Source organism: Sebastes umbrosus, chromosome 13 (assembly GCF_015220745.1).
Source record: "Sebastes umbrosus isolate fSebUmb1 chromosome 13, fSebUmb1.pri, whole genome shotgun sequence".
Classification (NCBI taxonomy): Eukaryota; Metazoa; Chordata; class Actinopteri; order Perciformes; family Sebastidae; genus Sebastes; species Sebastes umbrosus.
The window spans coordinates 32,385,381-32,412,024 of NC_051281.1; the positions used below are offsets into that span (position 1 = coordinate 32,385,381).

The 26,644-nt window shown below is 40.8% G+C and overlaps 2 protein-coding genes across 3 annotated transcripts in view; both read right to left on the reverse strand.

The window, feature by feature from the left end:
• LOC119500116 (calcitonin gene-related peptide type 1 receptor-like) overlaps nt 1-22,214 on the reverse strand; it is a 40,811-nt gene extending 18,597 nt beyond the window's left edge. The window contains 1 exon segment of the mRNA XM_037789613.1: nt 21,725-22,214. The gene's annotated coding sequence lies outside the window, so the exon portion shown is untranslated.
• A 2,282-nt stretch (nt 22,215-24,496) lies between these two features.
• The window catches only part of tfpia (tissue factor pathway inhibitor a), a 67,781-nt gene continuing 65,633 nt past the window's right edge, over nt 24,497-26,644 (reverse strand). For both annotated transcript variants that reach the window (XM_037789620.1, XM_037789619.1), the window contains exons 6-7: nt 25,637-25,825; nt 24,497-25,424 (exon numbers count right to left, since the gene is read on the reverse strand). In XM_037789620.1, coding sequence (XP_037645548.1) covers nt 25,357-25,424; nt 25,637-25,825 — 257 coding nt within the window. In that variant the 3' untranslated portion in view covers nt 24,497-25,356. The remainder of the gene's footprint in view (nt 25,425-25,636; nt 25,826-26,644) is intronic.

Below are 26,644 nucleotides of genomic sequence, written 5' to 3' on the forward strand. Positions count from 1 at the left end.
AAATGTTTTCAGAATCATCTGTAAAATGAGAACTTTGTAGTCTTCCGACCACTCAAAGCTCTTTACACTACATGTCAGCATTCACCTATTCACACACTGATGGTAGAGGCTGCTAAGGTGCCAACTTTGCCCATCAGGATCTAATCTAAATACTCATTCACACAATCACACACCGATGGCTATGCCTTTGGAAGCAATTTGGGGTTAAGCGTCTTGCTCAAGGACACATCGACATGTGACGCCGGAGCAGCCGGGAATCGAACCACCGACCTTCCGATTGGTGGGCCAACCTGCTCTACCCTCTGAGCCACAGCCGCCCTGGATTAGTTAACTTAACTAATCTTGCCTACTGCTGCTTTAAATGTGCTCATAATGGTAGTATTTCAGCTTGGTGATCAAGAGCACAGCTTACACAATAAGCAGTTGGACCCAGCCCAACAGAACCCCATCGATCTCAGAAGAGTCCCTGTTGCCTGACAAAAAGTCATGTAAGCACAGCTGAGTTTAAAACCCCATGCTCTCACGTGCCACTGTGTGTTGTGTGAGCCATATCTCCTTTGCACCATAAATTCTCAAATGTGTTTTAAATTGGTAATTGGATGTGTTACACATTTAATTTTCAAAAAGGTGATGCTGGTGTCTCTTCAAAAGCAGAATCCCAGAAAGATGTTTGCGGCAGAGCTGCAGGCCACTGGGATTTCATGTCACGGCTGCTGGCATAGCAGATGAGACTAAATTCAAATGGAAACATATCCCTCAGGTTGTGCTTTGCAAAACAGTGGGTGTACTAATGCTTGGCTAGTTTAAAGCAGCAGTAGGCAAGATTAGAGCAAATATGATGAAACATTTTGTTTTTAATAAAATGGTCCTATATCCTGACAGTAGTGCATGAGACAGGTAATCTGAAAAAAATCATGTGCTTCTGTGTCCTCTGGTGTCCCCCCGTGTCCCCCCGTGTTCTTAACGGCATCTGCAACCCAATCAGAGCCGAGCTGGAGCCTTGTCGTCTCTGAGCAGCTGTCAATCACTTGAAAACTCCGATCAAACGGTCAAACTAGGCAGCGCTGATCAAATATGAATCAATATTCTGTTACTGTAATGACTATTTGTTGCATAAAATGTTGTAGTGTACTGTTTAGCTGTAAAATGAGAAAGTTTGTGACACGGCAGCAAAACACTGGAGCAAACTTTTGAGGTGAGAAATAGTCATTACAGTAACAGAATATTAATTCATATGTGATCAGCGCTGCCTAGTTTGACCGCTTGATCGGAGTTTGCGAGTGATTGACAGCTGCCAACAGCCAATAGGAACGCTCTCTCTCTCTCTGAAATGACTGTGATTGGTCAAAGTCTCCCGTCAAGGACCAGATTTTTTAAAATCTGTAAACAGAGCCATGAGGAGGAGCAGAAGTCTAGTTTTCTCTCAGAACACTTGAATTAACAATATGCTGAAAGGTTATTATGGCATTTTTGCCCAATGATGCCAAAACTATACTGCCTACTGTAGCTTTAAGCGTGCCTGCAGCTAATGCATAACTATCAAAGAGTTACAGGTCTGCTAAAAAGTAACCAGAAACAGGTTGTTAGCATTGTTAGAATACTTGATACAAATCCCAGGTTCATTGCTTTCAGTGTGAAACTATGTAAACAACCAGCTGAGAAACAACAAGAGACAGGAGATGGAGAGACAGAGAGAGAACCTGAACCCAGGATGACATACATGTAGCTACATGGCCCTCAGGAGTGGATTACATCTCAATCAGAAGCGAAATTTAATAAACGTCTTTTCATACCCCAAAGGAACTAGGTCATCACAATTATGTATTTGCAACATCTCAAGTTTAATTAAATTAGGTGGAATTGAACAGCTGGACAAACTCTGCAACAGGAGAATTAGTTTGAATGCAAGACGTGAGCATTTAACTTTAAGCATACAAATATTTATTTTCTATCACTGATGAGAAATTGCCAAAGTTGTTTTTGTTGTCATAAACTGCATGGATCGAAAAAATGAGGTCATGCGTGGAAATGTTCAATATCCTGAGAAAGAAACCTCCCCCTCAGCTCAGAGTGCAGCATCAGCTCTCTGCATCTAGTGATCTGGTTGGAGCTCTGCATTTTAATAAAGTGGTGGATGAATTTGCACAGAAGCGGGTGAGGGAAGAAACGTCTGTTTTAAGATTCGACACCCACACTGTCACTGAGTGTTTATGACACATTTGTCAGGCTAAATGCTCGAAGTGGGCCGGTACTCATTGCCGACGAACGGCACGAGGGAAGGCACGACGCTGCTGTAATTTATCGATACATGTTCACGTCCTTGTTATCGTCATACTTAAGTTGTTAACAAATATAATTAAAGATGCAGTGGGTAGAAATGGATCAAATATGATTTAAAAAAATATTTTTATAAACAGTCACTATATTGTGACAGTAGTGCATGAGACAGGTAACCTGCAAAAGAATCATGTGTCCTCTGTGTCCTCCGGTGTCCCTAATGGCATCTGCAAGATTTCACAGATCGGAGGAAAACAACCAATCAGAGCTGCCGTCTATGAGAGCCGGCTGCCAATCACTCGCATACTCCGTCAAACTAGCAGCACTAATCAAATATGAATTCATATTCTGTTACGTTAATGCCTATTTCTCTCCTCAGATGTTCTCAGAATCATCTTGTAGTGTACTGTTTAGCTGTAAAATGAGAGAGTTTGTGACCCGGCAGCCATGTTGACAATCAGTTGAGGAAATACCAAGCACCGCCCACCAGCCGGAGCACAGCCAATAGGAACGCTCTCCCTCTCTGAAATGACCTGTGATTGGTCAAAGTCTCCCGTCACAGGCTAGATGTTCTAAAGCCTGAAAACAGAGCCATGAGGAGGAGCAGAAGTCTAGTTTTCTTTCAGAACACTTGAATTACAACATGTTGAAAAGTTATTATGGGATTTTTGCCCAATGAAGCCAAAACATTCTGCCTGACCCCACTTTAAGTATTAACACTATATACAAAGACACCACCTTGACCATATAACTTACTTTTATAGAAGTCGTTTGTATGTGTATAATTTGAATGCTGCAAACGGATCCAAACAATGCAGCTTTAAGCAGAATCAACTTTGCTAAAGCTTGGTCATTCATTGTTTGGTTTGCTAAAAAAAAGCACATTTAGTACAACTCTTACAACACACTGACAAGGAGGCAAAGCTGGGGGCTTTCAGACTCAGACAGTACATCAGTGAAAGATTTGACCCAGTTGATTTTACAAGTTTCCCTGCAGCTCTGTGGGACCGGCCCAGTGCCTCATCAAGTCCTGCTCAGAGTTAAAGCTGCATCACCCCGGGGAGAGGAGGGGAGGAGGGAGGAGCTTACTGAAAGTGGGATCGTAAAACATTATGGTGATGTGCAAATTAGAAACAGCCAGGAAAAGATCAGCTGCTCTGTCACACATGCATTCAAACACACAAAAATGCACATGCACACACACAGACAGACACACACGCAACGCTCTGCTTTGCCAAGTTCCGCAGCTGTTTCTTGGCAAAGGCTGTTTTTTATACATTAGCAGACCGATACGGAGGATATATCTTATCAGATGGCAACACAGGACAAATGTTGGCAGATAGCTTTCCCAATAGCTGCTTGAATGTTGCTAATAGCTGCTTGTGATCTGTTTTTCATCTAATTTTTTGTGCTATTACTGATTTATTTTTAGTCGTCATCCCCCATCTAACTAATCCTAAAGGTGAAAGTGAAGTAAAAGCCCGACCCCTCCCATCCAAATGGAATCCATTCGTCATGGTGGAAATTTCCAGCGTGACATTTTGTTTCACTTCTGCCATAAATACCTTGTTTATGAGGGAAACAAAAAGACCGATTTGAACAGAACATATTGAACAGCCAATATAGACGAGCATGATCAACTCCAGGCGGGTGAATGAACGATAAAACCTTGAGTAAAGAATGCAAGTCTTAAATACCGTCTGTCCAAATCAAGACACGTTAGTCCTTTTATCAATTCTTTTAGAAACCATGTTTCCATTAGCTATTCTTTATTCAAACCAAATGACACTGGGTATTACAGAGAATATAGTTTCAATTCTGTGTCTCAAACCAACCCTGTCTCTCACTGTCATACAGTATGGAACTAATTTATAATAACCATTCATGTTCACTGGCAACATTTAATTCAAGTACAGGAAGCAGTGGGATGTCACAGCCCAGCTTAGTCGGCACTAAAAATGATGTTTCCTATACAACAAAACCTCATTGTCAATTATGTTGGAGAGAAACATATTTTCTGCCAGATTACGTTTGTTTTTGATGTTATGACAACTTTGTTTCTAATCAAAGGTCTGTGGAAGCCCACGTAGGGAGTAGGGCTGGGACCATTCACCTACTATCTCCCCATTCAATATGATCACAATACTTGGGTGCCATTCCATATGTATTGCGATTTTCAAGTATTGCGATTCTACAAGTATTACGATTCGATATTACGATTCATTTCGATTTTTATTAACTTTTTTAACACTAGGATCATGGGAAAAAAGTTTAATCATACATATAGGGACTTTTACTCTCTAAATCTCTCTAAATTAAATACAGTAAGAATGTTTTCAGCATGTATGTAGTACGAGATGTCCTGAAGTCAAATATAGCAGTCATTGTCAAGCATTATGAATTTTTTACAGCAACCCAAAATCAAAGAATAAAGACATTTCCCTCACAGATTAGTGGCATTTTCTTTTAATTTATAAGGGACAAGTAATGTTTTATACTTCTGGTGAATATAATCCATCAATATGATTTCCATAGATGTCTTTATATATACAGTTCCCTTTGTTAACACCTTATTTGAAACACCAGATGTAGTCCCACGTGTCTACTTCCTTTAACTTCTCCAAGGTGGTCTCTAGCTCTCCCGTCAGCTCCGTTCTCTTTATCCATCCATGGTCAGCTCCATCGGGCCGTTTCAAAGCAGAGAACATAAATGTCAGTATCTGGGTTCTCTACAGTCGTAGCGTCGGCCCGTTTGACCACGGAGACGAGAGCGAAGGCCGGCTTGACCGCACGTTACCGCGGTATGATAACGTTTCCTGTCCGTGACAGAGTTAGCATGCAGCTTTAGCTCTGCTCTGTGTAGCTCTGCTTTTTCCTGTCAATGTGTGAAACCCAAAGTGTTTCCATCCTTACTGGATGTGTAGTGTTTACACACGCTGGATTTAAAATGGGAGTGTGCAGGTCGTATCAACGCTGACCCTCCAACGTTTCCTACTTCATCGTTTCGGCTGGCTGCGGTTTGTTTTAGTTGACGGATACATACATATATGAATCAATTTTTTTGCCCACCCCTACTAGGGAGATGGTCTGGGAGGATGGGAGACCGCTGTTCATGTCGCGGTTTGAAACCAAAAGTCCAGGGTTGACTTATTCTAATTTACATCCCACAACTTAAATAATGTAACAAACATACTTATTTTAAGCCAAACCATGATATTTTTTTACCAAACATAACCATGTAATTGTTGCATTTTTTTGTTTCAAATTTACGACTTTAATAACATGTTTAACAACTGTGACCTGTAATTTAATTGTATGGGAACATAATTTTGTAGGATACAGGGTTGTCCAGCCCAACCTTAACCTTTCTGCATTTGCGTATAACATGACCATAATGCTTCCCTTACTTTAAAGCTGCATTCAAATATTTCTGGCCACTAGGGGGCAGCAGAACTCCAAAACCAGCCTATAGTAACATTGTCATCACATTGGAGCTCTCTTCTCTCCTGGCTACCAGACAAATCAAAGTTCAATATTCACTGGACTTTTAGCTCTGATTTAGTCTCCATGAACTTTGTGAGAACTATCTGGGTCTTAGATACGTTCCTTATTAACATTTTTGGCTGGGACCGCAGAGGGCAAGCCCTGCAAACACAAAAGTCTGTCAATGGTGACTGACTGAGTAATGAAGTTACACGACTGGTCAGCTGAGTGTTGGGGTTTCCTCAACCGTTTGTATTTCAAAATGAAAAGGCGGGGAATAGTCATTTATGCAAATGAGCCCGTCCTGGTGCGACAGGTCCAGCTCACGAAACTTGGACCAAGCTGTCAAACTAGACGATCTAGTTCTAAAACAAAGCGAGATTCAGCAGTGGCATCATCGCCTATTTCTCGCTTAAAAATCGTTTCAGAAATAGATTTTGGTGGATTGTTTAGACGGAGGTAACGGCCACCGTTGTTGTTTCCTGTTTGAAACGGCAAGCAGAAAAATCAAATCAGGGTGCATTCAACGATAAGGTATGTTACTGCTTGCATGGCCAGTTGAGTGGAGCAGCGCATCCCCTGGTGTCCTTGCAGGACCTGGTGGACATGTCCCGCTGGATTGAACATTACAGACATGACCACTGACTATTTTTGTAATAATTTAGCCACAAATTCACACATACACATTCTGACCATAAACGGTCCAACCATATACTCGGTTTTGACAGATCAGAAATGAATATATCTTTAAAAAGGATGAGCAGTGTCAAGTCAGACAGAACAGTAGCTAGATTCGTCACTTGTCTTTTTTAAAACACAAAGTTATGGGTAATATTTTCAAGCGACAAAGTTATAAAGCTAGCACATGTTGCTGCTAAAGTACACGACCAATACCAATACAAAATGTCACCAATAACTGTTATCTCTTGTACAGTAGGGATACATCAGCAGCAATGCATTGAGTCAATATGAGCAGAATAAATGAATGATGGTCCACAAAACCAAAAACCCTGCAACAACTCCTAAAAAAGCTACGCGCTTGTCAAAGTTAACGCGATAATAAAGCGTTAACCGCAAATTCACTTTAATGCCCACTAATTTCTTTAACGCATTAACGCAACCTGCGTTTTTTTAGGTTGTAGCGGCTCCGTTTTAAAGCTAGAGTGAAGATACTGGTATCATATGAAACTACAAAACCTGAGGATGTCGTACTAGCTTTAAGGTACATTTTGAATAGCTCCAAATGTGTGATTAATTAAGCAATTAATTGCGATTAACTATGGACAATCATGTGATTTCAATATTTTAATCGATTGACAGCCCTAATAAAAACATGTACTTCATGAAAATTTCAGCTCAAAGCTAGGAGAGCTTGATTTATTGATTATTATTATCTGTTTGGGTCAACTTCATCCAACCACAAACCAGTGCGAACTGTGGGTGGTCCACTATTATCTGTAGTACCTCAGAGTGTTTCGCAGAAGTGGTTAGTCATGTACACTTTGCACAAAAGCTGAACATCACCTACGTCCGTCAGCATGCAGAAAGATACCTGGAAAAAACGGTCTATGCACAACAGCTGTTGTCTTCTCGCCCAGTGCCAGAACTCAGCCTGAACTTATCAACTCCCACTCTCCCTGCGGAGACGCTGTGCTATAAACATCCTTCTGCCCTCACAGGATGTTGGACGCCGCATACTCCGAGTTCCGCTCATTGGCATTCGGATGTCCATTAGGCTGGTGAGGGCCTATGACATCGTTACTGCCCTATTCTATAGCAGGATATAGGCTTAACTAGAGAGGGGGGTAGCCATGAGAAGTGATGAAGACCTTGCAAGCAGAGGCACTGAATATGAGAATGGTGTGTTGGGTTCACCCTGTGGTCTCTGTTATTATTGTTCATGTTGTCAGTTTTACTTCTCACCAATGCCACCGCGTCGGCATATTCCTGTGCATTTCTTGCATATGGCGAATAAAGTGACCTGATTCTTGCAGAGTTTTACAAATAAATAGATTTATATAGTAATTCTTCTTTTACGGGGGTATTAAACATGCTTAATGGTCCATAATCCTGTACTAGTGGTTGTGTATTCTAGTAATAATGAATGATGCTGTATACTGATGTTTTTTTCAGTGCAAATACAAGCAAAATATTCCTTTTCACCAAGGATAAGACAATCTCAACTGATCCTGCATGCTTTCTGATGCATCGTGCAGCATCTGGTGAGAAGGCCAAAAATAAACACTGTCCTGTTGCACTGCAATGTTTGCTTCATTCTGTTATCTCTTAGAGTTGCAATTTTATATAATTTCGATAACAGTGGGAGACAGGAAACTGCTGGTTCTGGGTCATGTTCCAAGCACAGTTAGATTTATATAAGTATATAAATACAGAATTTGTATTTCCAGAGCAGACTGCACCTCCAAAATAATTCATATCAAGATTCCTTTGTTAAGATACAGTAAAAGAACACATTATAACAAAATTACCTATGTATTTGGCCAATACAGAAAGATTCCATTTTTTCAACTGAGTGGGGCAAAACTCAGTTATGAACAAGTTCCAATTAAAATATCATTCTTTTGGATTAATTAGGACATGAAGCCTAATCTTTAACTATGTTTGTGAAATTGATGTTTTTCCTTTCATTTTCGATGATGCTGCCGAAGTGACAGCCCATTCTCACTCCCAAGTCGTCAAGTATGGCAGCTTAGTCAGGAGTCCTACGCGTCAAACTATGACGCTCTAAATGCCTGTAGTTATGGCGGGAGATTGAGGATTTCAGGTACCGTAGTGTAAAGAGCATTATTTATATCCACATATAGTTCAGGCAGGGAGGAGATTGGGGTGGATGGATGACTTTCACCCAGGAGTCCGGGAAGTGTTGACATGGACAGGGAGGAAGGAATGGGACAGAAGTGGACAGAAGAGGATCTATGAAACAAGACATTCTAAGAAAAGCGTCTTCAGTATATGCTGGGCATGTGAATAATAGAAACAGGAGGAGAGCTTTTAAGAACGCTGTGGAAACACAGTCCCTTCTCTCTCATCAACGAGACCAAATATAGCTAGTGGACATTCCCCATGGGATCAGCTGTACATTTAGATAATCTCTCCATGTGACTGAAAAAACATGTCTGAGTTAGAGTTATACATCTCAGCCATTGATCTTCCCAAGCCTAGGACATGAGAGCAAACCTCATGCAAACCTCCATGTTGCCAAGGGCAAACCAGATGTCAGGGAAAACAATAACAATCCACACAGATGTGAGGGAGGAGACCTCTTTGTTTCATAAAAAGACCTCCTCAAACTCTCGAGTCCACCCCGCCCTGAATGATGCACGCAATATTCTTTGCATTATCATGGCAAGAGGAAGGTAGCGCTCTATCGCAGACAACAACCCAGATGCCGAAGTATTCATGTCATTGCTTTCACGCCCTCATTGCCAGCATGCCAACGTTCTCAGGGCAAGCACATGGATCTACTTACAACTATGGTGCTGAAAGGGGGAAAACACTGCATTCTAATATGTAGCTCACGGGGAATAAGAAAGGAGAGGCTAACACTGGTGCTAAATATTGTTTGATGATGTCAGATGTGAACCTAAAGGACAGATGATGCAGCACAGTATCCCTAGGAATTATGAATATTGAAAGATTCTGTCGCACACAATCTTCTCCCCAGGCCAATGTTCACAGTGCCAGTGCAGAACATGGTGTGCTCTTTTTATAGCACGGGCAGATAGTAAATGTGTGGAGGATGTGTTGGTGTTGATGGAGTTCTTGCCCCTTTAGAAACCAATCATTAATGTGAGCTTTATATTTAACGATACCAACAGTACAGTGAATGCACCCATTGAACGTAACCACAATCATCAAATATCAATGTTATGTCCGGCAAAAGATCGAACTATGAATACTACAGCCAATTTTTCTTTGCTTGGACATTCATCTGAAAATACCGTGACAGTTAGGATAAGCCACCATATGAAACAACCATTATAGTAAAATGTTCACTTATTTCTTCTCAAAACATTGTTAGTTATGTAATATAGGTGTCAATCAATTAAAATATTTAAGCGCATTAATCACATGATTGTCCAAAGTTAATCGTGATCGATCACAAATTTATCATGCATTTTTTGTATCTGTTCAAAATGGAACTATTCAAAAGGGACTATTTGTAACTTTCAGAATGTCTTGTTAACAGCGACACCTGTGGCATTTAAGTCAACGAAAAGTCAGCGTCGTGGCTCGCGCTTTGCTCGCTCTAAATAGACATGAACGAACATCTCTCAACACAGTGAGGAGACACACGTCCGCTAAAAGCACAATATCACTCTATATTTCAGCTGCTTGGCAGTAATGTTAGCTGACCAGACGAAGGTCTCTCCATGAATCAATGCTGATTCCTAGAGTTGGCTTTCCTGCCTCAGCCCCGAGAAACATTATCATCTCGGACCGGGTGCCGGTGTCTCCCTCCGACACCCGGTCGGAGACGATAACGTTCTCTTCCTGCTTCAGCCCCGTCACTTCACAAAACACGGGAAACCTCTGTTAGTCTAGAGGAGCTGAAGCATTTATTTCTGCACAAACGTCCACTGTACATTCACTAGATATTCTCAGAGCTACGAAGTCTTCTGCAGTTTGGAGTGTGCGCGCATACACGTCTAGAGGTGGAGCGAGAACGCGCGCAGTGTGTGAGTGAAGGCAAGCAGGCAGACAGCGGAGCAGAGACTCCGGCCCTGGAGACCAAAGCTACGGTCTCCCTCGCGTACTACCACCGCCGCCGCCAACACTGTTTAACAGACGGGCTTCACTAGATAGAACTTTGAGGTTTTGGTGCTTTCGTGTAGTTTGTGTTAGAGTCTGATGGTACGTGTCCACAGGGAGTCTGAACAGCGTGAAACACGCGAGTGCGCATATGCGAGCGCGCATATGCGAGCGCGCATGGGAAACCGACCCGGTAGATTTATACGTTACAAACAGTCCTGAAGTAACGAATCTGCCTGGCTCTGACCAAAGTTAACAAAATCCACCTACCAGCACTTCTAAAGCTCGCTAATTAACCATTATGTCTTTTAATCCATGCAAAACTAAATTGATCTTCTTATCTAACTTTTTCATCAAACTATTTCATGAAGAGGATACCAGACACTGATGATCACGCTGCTGTGGCATGCCATTAGCTGCTGAAAAGATAACATACATTTCCCCTCTGCAACTAGTTTCAATACCGTGCTGTCATTAGTTGAACTTGACAAACACCAACGGTTGTCCTCAGTTACTTTTAAAGGAGGTTAAGAGTCCTAGAGGTCTTAACATAGAAAAAGGATCCCATACCAGAGGCCTCTAGTCCTACGCAAAGGAAAAAATAGTACAATACCTAGACAAAAAATACACTGGTTAAAAATAAACCAGGGTCTCCACCGTGCATTGCACCTGCATAGCTGCTAGGACCTCTCCTTGGTGTTAATGTAACATGTTTTGATGCAGCTAGAGGCTTCTATGGCTGTGTTTAAAATAGCCTAACCTGCCAAGCATGTGCACACTGTTTCACCTGAGGCGTACAGTACAGTCTGGTGGGAACGTGTGGCTAATTCCACCCGATTCTTTCCACTACATGGAGCCACATTTTCACAGGTCACTAGAATTTTCTTTGTCGAGTGCTTTAAGTGCACTCACAGGCTGACAGCTTTACACAATAGTTTAAGCTTTCTTGGTTTGTGTTCCTTCCTGTGTGATATTTCTGCATCCTAACTGGCTATAGCTGATGACAACTTTCAGTTTCATGGCTGTTTGTTGCGGTGATTAGCAGTCAATAACTGGCATAACAGTCGGAGGGGGATTTCCAGGCCAAAAACTGCCCCGAGAGATTAAATGGGTGTTTGCATGTTCTCAGATTTGATTTGGGGATATGGAAATGGTTATCATATCAGTGGGTTTCATCAACAATGCTTCAGCTCAATTATCATCTTTTTTTCCCCTTTCTGGGCCATGGACCAAATTATAAATCCAGACAGATGCCCTTTGGGATCTCTCTGCTAGCTAGCCAAGCACCATGCACTAATCCTCCCTATGTTCAGTGTCATTCTGTCCATCCAAACATTCCCAGAGCTCCATACCACACTCACATCCTGCTAGTGAAGGGAAGATATGTCACATACTTTGTCAACGCAAAGTCACAAAAACAAAACCATGGAAGAAGATAGAGAGCTGTAGTTGTCCACTAAATAGATGTTTTATTACATATAGGGTACACATTTAGTGTTTTAAGGTTTGGAAATTACAGTATGTCTCATAGGTCTGATTAAATCTCTTTAGCATTTATTGGAGTCTGAACACATAAACAGTGAGGGGCTGGAGTGGGTTCCCTTCTGGTATTGCCACGACAAAAATAACCCTGGAGCTCGGTCAAATTCACTGCTGTTTTAAGACGGCCCCCGAGGAAGCCAAGGAATATCCTCCATGCTTGCTGTGGGCCCTAGACTTGACCTCCAGGGGAGCTACTCACGTCATTACTAACAGGCTCAAGTTGCTCTGGATGCCTTGGTTTTGTATTACAAAAACATATAGTGCTTACATGAGGCGAGGTACTGTTCAAATAGTCTGAAATACTGTATAAGGAGTAGCCGTGAATGAATTGGGAAAAAAACTGTTTGATAATAACCACCGATGCCAACATACAGTAGCAGCCATACATGTGCCACCACTCACAGCAGGCTTCTCCGTAGCCTGTGAGGCTGATTGGAAGACAAGTAGGTAGAGTATGACCAGCATTATATTAATGAATAGGCACAAACAAAGGCTTAAAAAAGAGCAATGGTTCATCTAAGATTAGATGTATGACTAACATAATTCAGTAAAGTCCTGCTGAATTTTACAAGCAGTTTGTTCCCTTTTGCATTAAAAAAATATGTCAAATGTGATTCTAACTTTATTTTAATATTCTATTATTATTAGTTTGCTTTTTCTGTCAATGGCAGGACTAGAGGGATGCACCGATACAAAGATCGGATATCGGGCTGATACTAACTCTAATAGCTGGATCGAGTATCGGTGAACAATGGGGCCGATCTATTCAGTACAATTCTATGTTTGTATCAATATACATTATTTACTGGAATTTTAAAAGCTTTGACAAATTTGTTGCTGCAATAAAAAAAGGTTTACAATTGAATTGTAATTCCTGTTCAAGTTGCAGGTGTACAATTTTGTCTTTTAATAAAAATTGATATCTATGTGTTTATTTGTTACATTTTGCTTTAACAAAGTTAGGAAAGCGATGTTTAAGGTCAAGCCTGAGCTGTCCACTTCCACACAGTGAGGCATGCAGTTAATTAATGAACCATGGTATCAGATCGGTACTATACGGTATCGGCCGATGTCCAAAGCCCAGGTATCAGTATCGGCATCGGGACTGAAAAAGTCGGAGCGGGTGTTCCCTTGGCGTGACTGTGTCTGTGTTTGATTGACAACACTGCAGGCTGAGCTCCAGCAGTGTAATGTAGACAAAGTAAACAAAAGTAGGCGCTGTAGCTTAGAAGCCACCGATAGACAGAGTGTTTCATTAGTGGCACCACACCGATCTTAACCAACCAAAATGACATACACACATATGTTTTTGAGCTGTTTAACATGCTGCAGCACGCTAGCTAATAAGCAAACTACACCGAAAACTGACAGAGTGCTCCAGGATGACATATTTTTGTAGGCGTGATGACGTTGAGTAGTCCTCATTTAGCCACTTCGTTAGCAACCGCCTTTTCTAAGAAACAAAATGGCTTCAAAATTCACAAGTGGGATATTACTGAGGTATTTTATGTCGGTAGAACAAAACGTAAAATCTCTTCAGTTTGTGTTAACCCACAGACTTTATTTCAGGCCTCTAACTAAAAAACCCTTCAAAAAACCCACTGACTTCCAGACGAAGGGAAACCGTAATGCTAAAATGCTAACTCATTTCTTCGGGTTTTAAGATTCATTCCTGCAGCACTCTGTATTAGCCGTTTGTAGCTTTGGGTCGGGTAAAGCGTGAGTGAAATGTGAGCCATTACAATCCTGAGTAGATAGCTGAACTGACAATAGGAGCGCGTCGTTCCACCAGACGCGCGTGAGACGGACGACTTAAAATGCAAAAGAAATGCCCTCCTGTGTAGGAACACAGTTAGCCAATGATAGAACTAAAAGTAATGAAACCTTAACTCTGACTTTTCTCAGGAGAGCGCAGGATATTTGATTTACAGAGCAGATACCGTATGTATGGTGTAGCAGAAATAAAACATGCAAATTCAGTTGGACTTTAAAAAAGTTAATCTCTGGCCCTTTTCTTCCTTCTCAGATGTTACATTGCAATGAGTGCTATGGCAATGTATTCAAAGAAGAACTAAACAAGATGTTATGTAGGGGTGGGGAAAAAATGTATTCGCCTGTGTATCGCAATTTTTTTTCTTCGCAATTTTTAAATTAATTTTTAACGCCAGAATTGATATACAGCTCTGTAAAAAATTAAGAGACCACTTAAAAATTATCAGTTTCTCTGGTTTTACTATTTATTGGTATGTGTTTGAGTCAAATTTAAATTTTTGTTTTATTCTATAAACTACTGACAACATTTCTCCCAAATTTCCAAATCAAAATATTGTCATTTAGAGCATTTATTTGCAGAAAATGACAACTAGTCAAAATAACCAAAAAAGATGCAGTGTTTTCAGATCTGGAATAATGCAAAGAAAACAAGTTCATATTCATTTTTAAAACAACACAATACTAATGTTTAACTTAGGAAGAATTCAGGAAATCAATATTTGGTGGAATAACCTTGATTTACAATCACAGCTTTCATGCGTCTTGGCATGCTCTCCACCAGTCTTTTCACATTGCTGTTGGGTGACTTTATGCCACTCCTCAGCTGGGCTTTGTTTGAGGGCTTGTGACCATCCATCTTCCTCTTGATCACATTCCAGAGGTTTTCATGGGATTCAGGTCTGGAGATTGGGCTGGCCATAACAGGGTCCTGATCTGGGGGTCCTTCATCTACACCTTCACTGACCTGGCTGTGTGGCATGGAGCATTGTCCTGCTGGAAAAACCACTCCTCAGAGTTGGGGAACATTGTCAGAGCACCAAAGAAGCAAAGAAGAGCCAGGCTGAGGTTTGGTACTTGGCTTGATTCACAAAGACAAATCTGCCCGATTCCAGCCTTGCTGAAGCACCCCCAGATCATCACCGATCCTCCACCAAATTTCACAGTAGGTGCAGAGACACTGAGGCTTGTAGGCCTCTCCAGGTCTCCGTCTAACCATTAGACGACCAGGTGTTGGGCAAAGCTGAAAATTGGACTCATCAGAGAAGATGACCTTACTCCAGACCTCTATGGTCCAATCCTTATGATCTTTTGGATCTTTTGCAAACCTCAGCCTGGCTCTTCTTTGCTTCTTTGGTGCTCTGACAATGTTCCCCAACTCTGAGGAGTGTTTTTTCCAGCAGGACAATGCTCCATGCACACAGCCAGGTCAGTGAAGGTGTGGATGAAGGACCACCAGATCAGGACCCTGTCATGGCAGCCCATTTCTCCAGGACCTGAATCCCATTGAAAACCTCTGGAATGTGATCAAGAGGAAGATGGATGGTCACAAGCCCTCAAACAAAGCCCAGCTGAGGAGTGGCATAAAGTCACCCAACAGCAATGTGAAAGACTGGTGGAGAGCATGCCAAGACGCATGAAAGCTGTGATTGTAAATCAAGGTTATTCCACCAGATATTGATTTCTGAACTCTTCCTAAGTTAAACATTAGTATTGTGTTGTTTGAAAATGAATATGAACTTGTTTTCTTTGCATTATTCCAGATCTGAAAATACTGCATATTTTTTGTTATTTTGACTAGTTGTCATTTTCTGCAAATAAATGCTTCTAAATGACAATATTTTGATTTGAAATTTGGGAGAAATGTTTGTCAGTAGTTTTATAGAATAAAACAAAAATTTAAATTTGACTCAAACACATACCAATAAATAGTAAAACCAGAGAAACTGATAATTTTTAAGTGGTCTCTTAATTTTTTCCAAGAGCTGTATTTGTTTCATTTGAGTTTATGCTGGGGGAGAAGAAAGTAAACGCTTTTTATTGTTGTAGTCAGAGTGATGACAAATCCGTTCCGTATTCATCAGCAAAACAAAACGCACCCTTCAGGACATCTCTGAATACGGACATGCTGAAAATCAAACATCTTTACAGTATAAATTTACAAGTGTATGCTTCAACTTTTTCCCATGGTCCAGTGGTAAAAAGGTTAACAAAAATTTCAATAAATCGTAATATCGAATCGCAATACTTAAAAATCGTAATACACATCGAATCAGCACCCAAGTATCATGATGGTATGGAATCGGGAGATAGGTGGATCATCCCAGCTCTAATGTCACAGTATGTGTTGCAAGCTTGTGATTTTGCAAAGGTTTTTGGTTTCACTAAATAACAAGAGAGCCCCTCCAGGCAGTCAACATTGAGTATTCATCCAGGTCACGCGATGAGTTGTGATAATGACCAGCATGACGAGTATGGACAATAATACATGGTGGTATTTAAAGGGGAACAAAGTCATTTGGGACCTTTATTAACCTTGGAAACCAATTAACTGCAACGTTTTTGGCACAGCTTATGGCAGCCTGAGTTTGAAAAATAATAATAGTCACATTTTCACAGTAGAGTAAGTTAGCTAATTGGAGATCCAACAGAAATGTCTGCTGCAGACATTTGCTCACAGCAGCAGAAAATACAGGGTGGAAGAAAGCAGTGTATACAGCTGGAAGCACAGGAACTGTGTTACGAGAATTAAAAAGAAGGTGCTTGGCCTCTGTATAATGCTGGCAGAAAGAATTCAAACAGCAATATGTGCGCATAATATGATGACAATACAATATTGCATGTTCACCTTTGGACGACAAACGGACAGACACACAGAGCTTCCCATTTCCTCTATTCCGTACGCCAGAAGCCCCTGCCATGCAGTAAATCAGGAAGCCTGTGTCACTGATGGTTTGTTTAGCTCACACAAACAAGGAACACCCTTAGAAACCACACACAGCCTCTTTCCACTGTCCTCTATCCTCCACAAAGCAGCACAGCTCACACTGCCCGCCGCTGCACACACACAAAGCTCCCCAGATGCTGTTTCTGAAGACATTAGCCCCCCACGACAGTTCTCATTAGGAGCCTTGTGTGCTGAAATTAAACTGGAGAAGGGACAAAAAAAAATGAGCCTCCATAATATATGAGCGGAAAAAATGACCTCAAAAGGTTTTCACATCCCCGAAACTGAATCCATAAACTGAGGGGAGCGCTTTGAGACCGGTATGTTCATCATTGTGCTTTTGTGTAATACGATTATTTGGGCCTGGGGTAAGCAGACAGGAAGGAAAAAAACGTATAACATATACTTGGGTTGCTGATTAGATCCGAGCTGAAACCCAATGAAGGTTCAAACTGAATGAGTTTGAAAGACAGTAAAAGATGCTGGGAGGATATGACATTGGTGGTCACATCCCTTAATAAATATAAATGCAGGAGTTCTTACAGTGTCCACAACAGGCCAGGAAACAGGAGGTAAATCAATAAGACGCAGGCTGCAGGAGTCCAGTGTGCCTTGATGATTCATGAGGGGTTACGTTTCACAAGAACCGTCATTACTCTTGTGACTGTGAATCGAGTGGCCTTTGCACTCATCGGAGTTGGTTGCCAACAGTGTTTGTAGGAAGTTGGACCCCTCGTAATAGCATCGGTTCCACACACACATCACACACAATCGCTGCAAAAATGCCATACAGTCATAGGCGTAGTTTGAACATTAAGGTTGGGGGTCCAAAGAAAAACTCTAGAGGGACTGTAATGTGTACAACACAGAGAGGTCTAATGTATTGGGATGCTTGTTTCTACATATTAAACCCTCCAACACAGAATGTGACGTGAGCATGCGTCAGCAACAAAATCAGTTTGAATTGAATTGTTTTCTATTGGAATGAACTAACTGGCTGCGAGCGGCGGAGCGTGTTTGTGTGCGACGTTTTGAGCTGAACTTTTGTCTGACGCCCTGTTTCTATTATTTCTATAGTTTGCTTTAAAAGTGCAGCAGTGGACCGAGGAACGGCTGATTGGTGAAGTTGAAATGAGGAGGTATCATTATGATACCTCCTCATTTCAACTTCACCAATCAGCCTGACAGTTTTCCTACTGTTGGCTATATTGTAATACATTTCCATAAAACCTCTGTTTTCTGTTTCAAAAGTACAAACGTCGGAAGATAGCAAGTAGCCTACTACTCACCGATCTTTTGAAGTGGTTACGTCTCCAGTCTGATCTCGACCGCACAGCTGATAGGTACGTGGTTTGTGTACATGACGTGAAAGTGCATATTTAACAGTGTGTGGACAGAGAGTTTTATTAGGCTATAAGTGAATAAAAAGACTATATCTATATAAAATATACTATATAAAACTATATCTTCTTATCTTATCTCCTTTCTCTTCTGTCAATAAGAAGTAAAAACAAGGTCGATATTATTCATCATTTCAATAAATGATTAGTTCTGTATTATAAAAATATAGATGCATTTCTAGGGGGTTCTGTGCATACAGTGTCAACACAGCCACTTTAATATCACTACAACTGCTCCTAATGGAAGGTAGAAAGAAACCCTTTGCTGCTTGACTACAAGAAAAGTTCTCCTAATTCAACCCATGATGCACACACGCTTCTGTATGACAGGATCAGCTACAGTGTGAATGAGATTCCACTGGCACAAACCTCCTAAATGTCATTGCTTTAGGAGGAGAGCCACCATACCATGGAGACTGTAAAGGGCTTTGGGAGCTAGTCAGACAAGACCTTTGTCTCGTCTACTTTTTAATAGCCATTTCTGCACTCAGGCAGTAAATACACGGCGTGATAGTTTGGGGGTTGAATCTGTTGAGTTTGCATGACATTCCCACTGCACAATCAGCTCATGTATTTAGTGTAGGCCCGGGCACGGAAGATGTCCAGAGCAAAGAGGCCTCACAGACTCATCTGACGGCGCTGCCAACTGGCAGCTTTGACGCACTCGCTGTCCAAGTGTTCTGATGGCTGACATGCATGGACAGTGGAGTAAAGGTCCCTGTTTTACTAGGCTTATTTTGGGCTATTTTCTCAACATTTGTGTCCCTTAACAAAACTTACAAAATATGATCAAGTGTAATAGTTTACGATTTACATTTATTCACTGGCATCATTTAGTGTCAGTGATGTGGAATGATATTCATAGGTACAGCTAGTGGTTCCTAACTGGGGTCGGGACATCCACAAGTCTTCATACTGGAACATAGATCTGAAGGGTCATGCAATGATCAAAATATTATGAAAGCAGAAGGAAAAAAAAATTATTATTGCTGCACAAAATAGTGAGTGATTGTCTGTTCAAAATGAACCTTAAAGGGAGATCCATCAGGTTTTCCAGTTTTATATAATACCAGCATCTTCACTCTAGCTTTAAAACTGAACCCGAACAACCTGAAAGATCAATTAAGCACATGACAACCTGTGACAGATCGATTGCGTTAATGCGTTAAAGAAATTAGCGGCATTAAAACACATTTGCGTTAACGCGTTAATATTGTGTTAACTTTGACAGCCCTGACCTAAAGGATCATTTTTTCAAACAAAAGTTTAACTTTGGCAGGTTCTTTATTATTTAATCATACATACTTAATAATTCCAAGGAAAACACTTTTTGAAACAAAGTTTGTTGGGGCAATTTTGGTTTTAAGGGACCAATGTTATTTTCTTTTTCAATCTTTGTCCTAATCTAAATGCTTTTAGTTTCCCACATTTCACCACACAAAGCCAGGCTGTTTGTTAAAGGGAACATAGAATGAAAAACTGAATGTTTCAGCGCTTGGGTATCTGGAGTGCCTACTAACCCACAAATTGTGACAGAAGACAACCCAGTTCACTTTGCAAAGGTGCACCATATTTTTCTCGCAAGCCAATCAGAGCAGACTGGGCTTTTTCTTAAAGAGACAGGCTCTAAAACAGAGCGTTTCAGACAGAGGGTGAATACAGGTGTATTCAGACAGAGGGTGAATACAGGTATATTCAGACAGAGGGTGAATACAGGTATATTCAGACAGACAGAGGGTGAATACAGGTATATTCAGACAGACAGAGGGTGAATACAGGTATATTCAGACAGAGGGTGAATACAGGTATATTCAGACAGACAGAGGGTGAATACAGGTATATTCAGACAGAGGGTGAATACAGGTATATTCAGACAGAGGGTGAATACAGGTATATTCAGACAGACAGAGGGTGAATACAGGTATATTCAGACAGAGGGGGAATACAGGTATATTCAGACAGAAGGGGAATACAGGTATATTCAGACAGACAGAGGGTGAATACAGGTATATTCAGACAGAGGGTGAATACAGGTATATTCAGACAGAGGGTGAATACAGCTGTATTAAGGCAGACTGTATGAGAATGAGTGTTTTTTTGAACATTAAAGCATGTAAACATGTTCTAGCAGAAACACAAAATACAGGTATGAACCTTAAAATTAGTATGATATGTCCCCTTTAGGGTGATTTCTTGTTGGGTTTTAAACATGTAAAACACTTGTAAACAAAGTTTAAAGGCATAGCAGCGTATAAAAAACAGCACATAAAACCTGCTGACTTCATTCATCCGATTCTTTATAAATTCTATGTTTTCTCATTCATCAATACAGAAGTGCTAAATCAAACTGTAGTTACACACATCTGGGAACACTCCCCTTCATCACTGCTAAAGCCATGAGCAGTGTGCGGTTCAGCTGGCAGCAGTATCTGACCTGTTGACACAATAAAAGTTCACTCATGTCCACAAACTTGGCTGCGAATAACCAATCTGCTTGAGCTTGACTGTTGCTTCTGCTCTGCCACCTCTTGAAAGGGACTCCAGTGCATCTTCCTCAGCACTGTGCCAACGGTGACCACTGTCATCATCTCCTCCTCCTACACATCACCATCACCATCCTCTTTTCCTTTGGACTGCTCAGCCCACAAACTTCCAGCATGTCCAAATCTGCTGCTTATGTAACCATGCAGATGATTTAGCAACCAGTGACCACATCACTGCCTCGGTGCTGAATGGAGCGAAATCATGGTTGCTTTCCAATTCTACCAATCTGAAAAAGCCTTTTCCATCCCTTCCTTTACTTTACTAGTGATGTAATCTATTGAATGGATGTCTGCTACTTTGTACAGGAGCAATCCACAGCAGAGTCAGCCATGTCTGCAAGCCGACATGAAGACTGATCCCTGGAGTTGATGGACAAACAGTGTGAGACTAATGTGAGCGTGTCCAAGCTGCGGGATTCCCCTTTAAACGGCTTTTACACGTTTCCATAAAGAAGGATAGAATGGAGGCTGAGTGTTGCGCAAACAATCTGCACATCACTACACCTACAATCTAACAGTAAAAGCTCCATAAAGCAGATAGAAGGTGTCCAGATATCTTATGAGCTCTATCCAAACCCACAGACGAGTCCTGCTTCACTAGAGTCTATCTCATCCAGCTCTAGAGTCTATCTCATCCCGCTCTAGAGTCTATCTCATCCCGCTCTAGAGTCTATCTCATCCAGCTCTGGACAGAAGGACGATGCGGCTGAACTGGACACAGTCCTGGATGTCCATAGTCTGCTGGTGTCCTCTTAATGGATTGAGGACATGACAGCATATTGTATAAATGCACATGCCTCCTCTCTGTAATCCGTGCACATATGCAGTGGCTATGACCTGGATGAACACACAGCAGTGAACCTAACGCATCGTGCGTTCATTCTCCTCGACGCTACTGCCGCTCGCTTTACACACAAAACCTGGAAGTGAACACAGCGCAGCGCACACATTCACACTCCGTCCACACTCCGTCCACACATCAGTACTACCGGGGAGGACAGTCCAACAGCAGCGGGGCTTCCAGCCGGAACAAAGTCTCAAGGCAATCCCGTAAAGAGTCTCCTGTCCTCGGCTTCGGCTTCAGCGCAGAGCTCCAGAAGGCAGCGGATCTCCGGCGAGCAGTGAGCAGCGGAGCGGCGGAGCGGCTGTCAGGTTGACGTTGGAAGGCAACCCACTACTTCCTGTTACATCACAGCTGAGGAGTTGCGAGCTGCGAGCTGTGGCGAGATGTGCACAGTGCAGGATGGTGCGCCACTAAACTCCCACACTCTAATGCACACTGTGAGGAGACTGGATGGACTAGTGGCTTCCAGTTGGTCAGTTGTAAATGGAATTTCCCAACATATAAATGTCTGAATGCCATTACAAAGCTATCCACACTGCCAGGGATTAAAGGCAACATGTAATCTGGGTTTCTACTAGAACATGTTGACATGCTTTAATGTTCAAAAACACTTTATCCTTCTCATACAGTCTGTCTGAATATACCTGGATTCACCCTCTGTCTGAATATACCTGTATTCATCCTCTGTCTGAATATACCTGGAATCACCCTCTGTCTGAATATACCTGTATTCATCCTCTGTCTGAATATACCTGTATTTATCCTCTGTCTGAATATAACCTGTATTCACCCTCTGACTGTCTGAATATACCTGTATTCATCCTCTGTCTGAATATACCTGTATTCATCCTCTGTCTGAATATACCTGTATTCACCCTCTGTCTGAATATACCTGTATTCAACCTCTGTCTGAATATACCTGTATTCACCCTCTGTCTGTCTGAATATACCTTGATTCACCCTCTGTCTGAATATACCTGTATTCATCCTCTGTCTGTCTGAATATACCTGTATTCACCCTCTGTCTGTCTGAATATACCTGTATTCATCCTCTGTCTGAATATACCTGTATTCACCCTCTGTCTGAATATACCTGTATTCATCCTCTGTCTGAATATACCTGTATTCACCCTCTGACTGAATATACCTGTATTCACCCTCTGTCTGAATATACCTGTATTCACCCTCTGTCTGTCTGAATATACCTGTATTCACCCTCTGTCTGTCTGAATATACCTGTATTCATCCTCTGTCTGAATATACCTGTATTCACCCCTCTGTCTGAATATACCTGTATTCACCCTCTGTCTGTCTGAATATACCTGTATTCATCCTCTGTCTGAATATACCTGTATTCACCCTCTGAACTGAATATACCTGTATTCACCCTCTGTCTGAATATACCTGTATTCACCCTCTGTCTGTCTGAATATACCTGTATTCACCCTCTGTCTGAATATACCTGTATTCATCCTCTGTCTGTCTGAATATACCTGTATTCACCCTCTGTCTGAATATACCTGTATTCACCCTCTGTCTGTCTGAATATACCTGTATTCACCCTCTGTCTGAATATACCTGTATTCACCCTCTGTCTGAATATACCTGTATTCACCCTCTGTCTGTCTGAATATACCTGTATTCATCCTCTGTCTGAATATACCTGTATTCACCCTCTGTCTGTCTGAATATACCTGTATTCACCCTCTGACTGAATATACCTGTATTCACCCTCTGTCTGAATATACCTGTATTCACCCTCTGACTGAATATACCTGTATTCATCCTCTGTCTGAATATACCTGGATTCACCCTCTGTCTGTCTGAATATACCTGGATTCATCCTCTGTCTGTCTGAATATACCTGGATTCACCCTCTGTCTGAATATACCTGTATTCACCCTCTGACTGAATATACCTGTATTCACCCTCTGACTGAATATACCTGTATTCATCCTCTGTCTGTCTGAATATACCTGTATTCACCCTCTGACTGAATATACCTGTATTCATCCTCTGTCTGAATATACACGTTCTCCACATACATGAAACCAAAAACGAAATTAACAAAATAAAATGAAATATATAAATAAACAATAAATAAAAAAATATACATACAAAAAAAAATTAAAAAGGGGGGGTAAACAGAAGGTCTATATATATATATATATATATATATATATATAAAACAAGGGTAATCGGGCATTTCAAACACTAAGACCTACGTGGAAATATACCTCGAGAACTTAGTCCACACTAGTCCGTAGAGACCACTCCTAAGGGCCTGTGCCCCGTTGTCTCCAATATAGACCAGAAAGGGGTCCCAGATGTGAAGAAAAACTTAAAAGGTTTGAAGCTTATCAAGGAATAAGTTCCATAAACACTCTGAATCCAATGTGAGACTGTAGGGACATAGTCTGAAATCCACTGAAGAAAGAACACTTCTTCTTGCACTAAAAAGAAGCATCTGAAGCAGCTTCATTGAAAAGGGGGCTAATGTTCAGTGCTGCTGGTTGTATTCCAAGAATACAGAAAATAGGTTTGAGGGACAATTGTTTCTCAATTTCCTGACATACTGTGACCCAGAAGTCATTAATAAGAGGGCATTCAAAAATACAGTGGTGGGCGTTATATTCTAATGATGGATGAATATTTATTAACATTGTTTTTAATTGTTAAAAACATAAATTATCATCAAAAATCCATTTCATTGTTTTCCTCAGAATTTGAATTGTTGACAGCTGTTGAAGCTCTCTGAAGGCTATAAACTATGAGATCTCTGTTATCATGTTATTTATTTATATATATATATATATATATATATATATATATATATAATTTTATATTTTTTAACATTTTGTACTTGTGCCATACCAAAAGCAATGATGGGAAATAAAGCAGATAGAACCGAAGGAAAGAGATGGGGATTGTTGACGTTTATTATATAAATTGTTACAGTCCAATTTATTACAGGCATAGTTATAAAAGGTGACATTAAAGCCAATACTGTGCAGCCAACAAGGTGCTGACAACCTCTTTCAAAACTTACTTTACACAACACTGCCCCCCTCTGGTTTTCCTTACCAACAACGCCAGCAGCACTGCAATAATGATTTACGAAACTGCATAATATTGATTAAAAAAGAAGAAAAAAAAATGTGTTCATGTTTAATACGACAAAAATAAAACACTCATTACCTTGTTCACATTGATTTATAGCTGTCTGGGCATGGTCATCTTGATTAATGTGTTTGCTTCAGATCATTCTATATATTGTTGTGGTTGATATAAGGATTGCCACCAGTTTAATCTTCTAATGCACATTGATTAACAATAGTGAAGAAAAGCATCAGTTTATGTATAGACACAGTAAATATGAAGAACAAGCATTCATTTTGGTATCGAACAAAAATTGTGCTGCAACTTTGGTGTTTCCCATAATAGTTACAGTGAAATGTTTATATTCAGTATGATGACAACAGAGTCCTGAAACTGTCAAATTAAAAAGACACACGGTATTGTTTATAAAAAAGCATTGACACGCAGAGCACCAGTGTGGAGAGCTGCTATTACACATCAGCAAAACAAATCTGTTTTTTTGTCTATGAGATTTAGAAATAATGTGGATAACAATGATAATTGCATTCAGTCACTAGAAAGCTAATTATCGTACACTAGAGGACTTTTATACAAGTACTGTAGCGCTACAAAACAATATGTATGACTGAAGCTAAACATAACATATAGACAAAATACAGGTGTTTCAGAGCCAAGTGTTCACACTGAGCGATTAACAATGTTGTTTATGTTCTTCTTCCTTATTCGAATCAACCTCTTCCCATGTGCTGCAACAGAACACAACAACAAAGTTATTTAATATTAATGTTGTGATTTTCTATTTAAGATTTTCTAAAAAAGATCACATCTCACAATGACAAACCTACAATATTATATTGTTTACAGATGGTACATGTACTTTTTATAATCAACAATACTAAGTAATGAATTCCATTTTTTAAAACATGCATTTTGAAAATGATAAATCAAATAATCATACCCTTTCTTCTTCTGATGCACTTGTTAATACAGTCTTTCCGGTGTGTGAAGTTGTTCTCGTTTCCCCCGCAGCCGCTGAAGTGAAACATCTGGCATCTCTTGGTTTTGAGGTTGTATGCAAACCTCCTCTCTGCACCGTGACATGTTCCTTTGTCCAGGGGACTGAAGCACAGCTCTGTAGGATTCGAGTCTGTCAATCACAGGAAGATGATATAGAAACTTAAATTAGGGCTGCAACTGACAATCATTTCTTTTCAATCAGTCATGATGTATATGATCTTTCCAATGTTATATCATGATGCATTTGGATCATTTGGTGGTAGTTACACATTTCTCTGTGGTTTTGAGTCTCTTTGTAGTCATTTTGTCTGTCTTTGTGGTTGTTACACAACTCACAGTAGTCTTGTCTCTTTGTGGTCGTTAGGCCTTACTCTGTGGTTTTGTGTCTCTTTGTAGTCATTTTGTGTGACTCCATGTTGTTGTTTTGTGTGTCTTTGTTGTCGTTACATATCTCTGTGGTAATTTTGTTTTGGTAAATATGTTTTCTTGTATTTCAAAGATTCTAACTCACAAAAGTGCTGCTCACTATTGTAATATGACATTCATATATTCCGCTCTACTCCTCATCAAGGGGTTCCTGCAGAGAGTCATAAAAATCCAAAAAGGGCCTCCATATCTTAACAAAGGTTTGAGAGGAACCTTTCAGTGTGTATTTGTTTGTTTCTGGTGTTAAGAAATACATAACCTCTTTGACCCAGTGAGAAAAGGATGGAGGAGTGCGGCATTTCCATTTTAAGAAAATCAACCGTCTCGCAAGGAGTGTAGTAAAACCAACGACCACACAGGCCTTACCTGGTAGGCGAGCACTGGATTCCTTTGGTGTTAAACCAAAGAGGGCACAAATTGGTCCGGGTCGAATGGGGTTCCAAACATCTCGCTAAAAGCTTTAAAAATACTTATCCAGAAGGTGGAGAGATTCGAGCCAGCCAGAACATGTGCATTAAGTCTG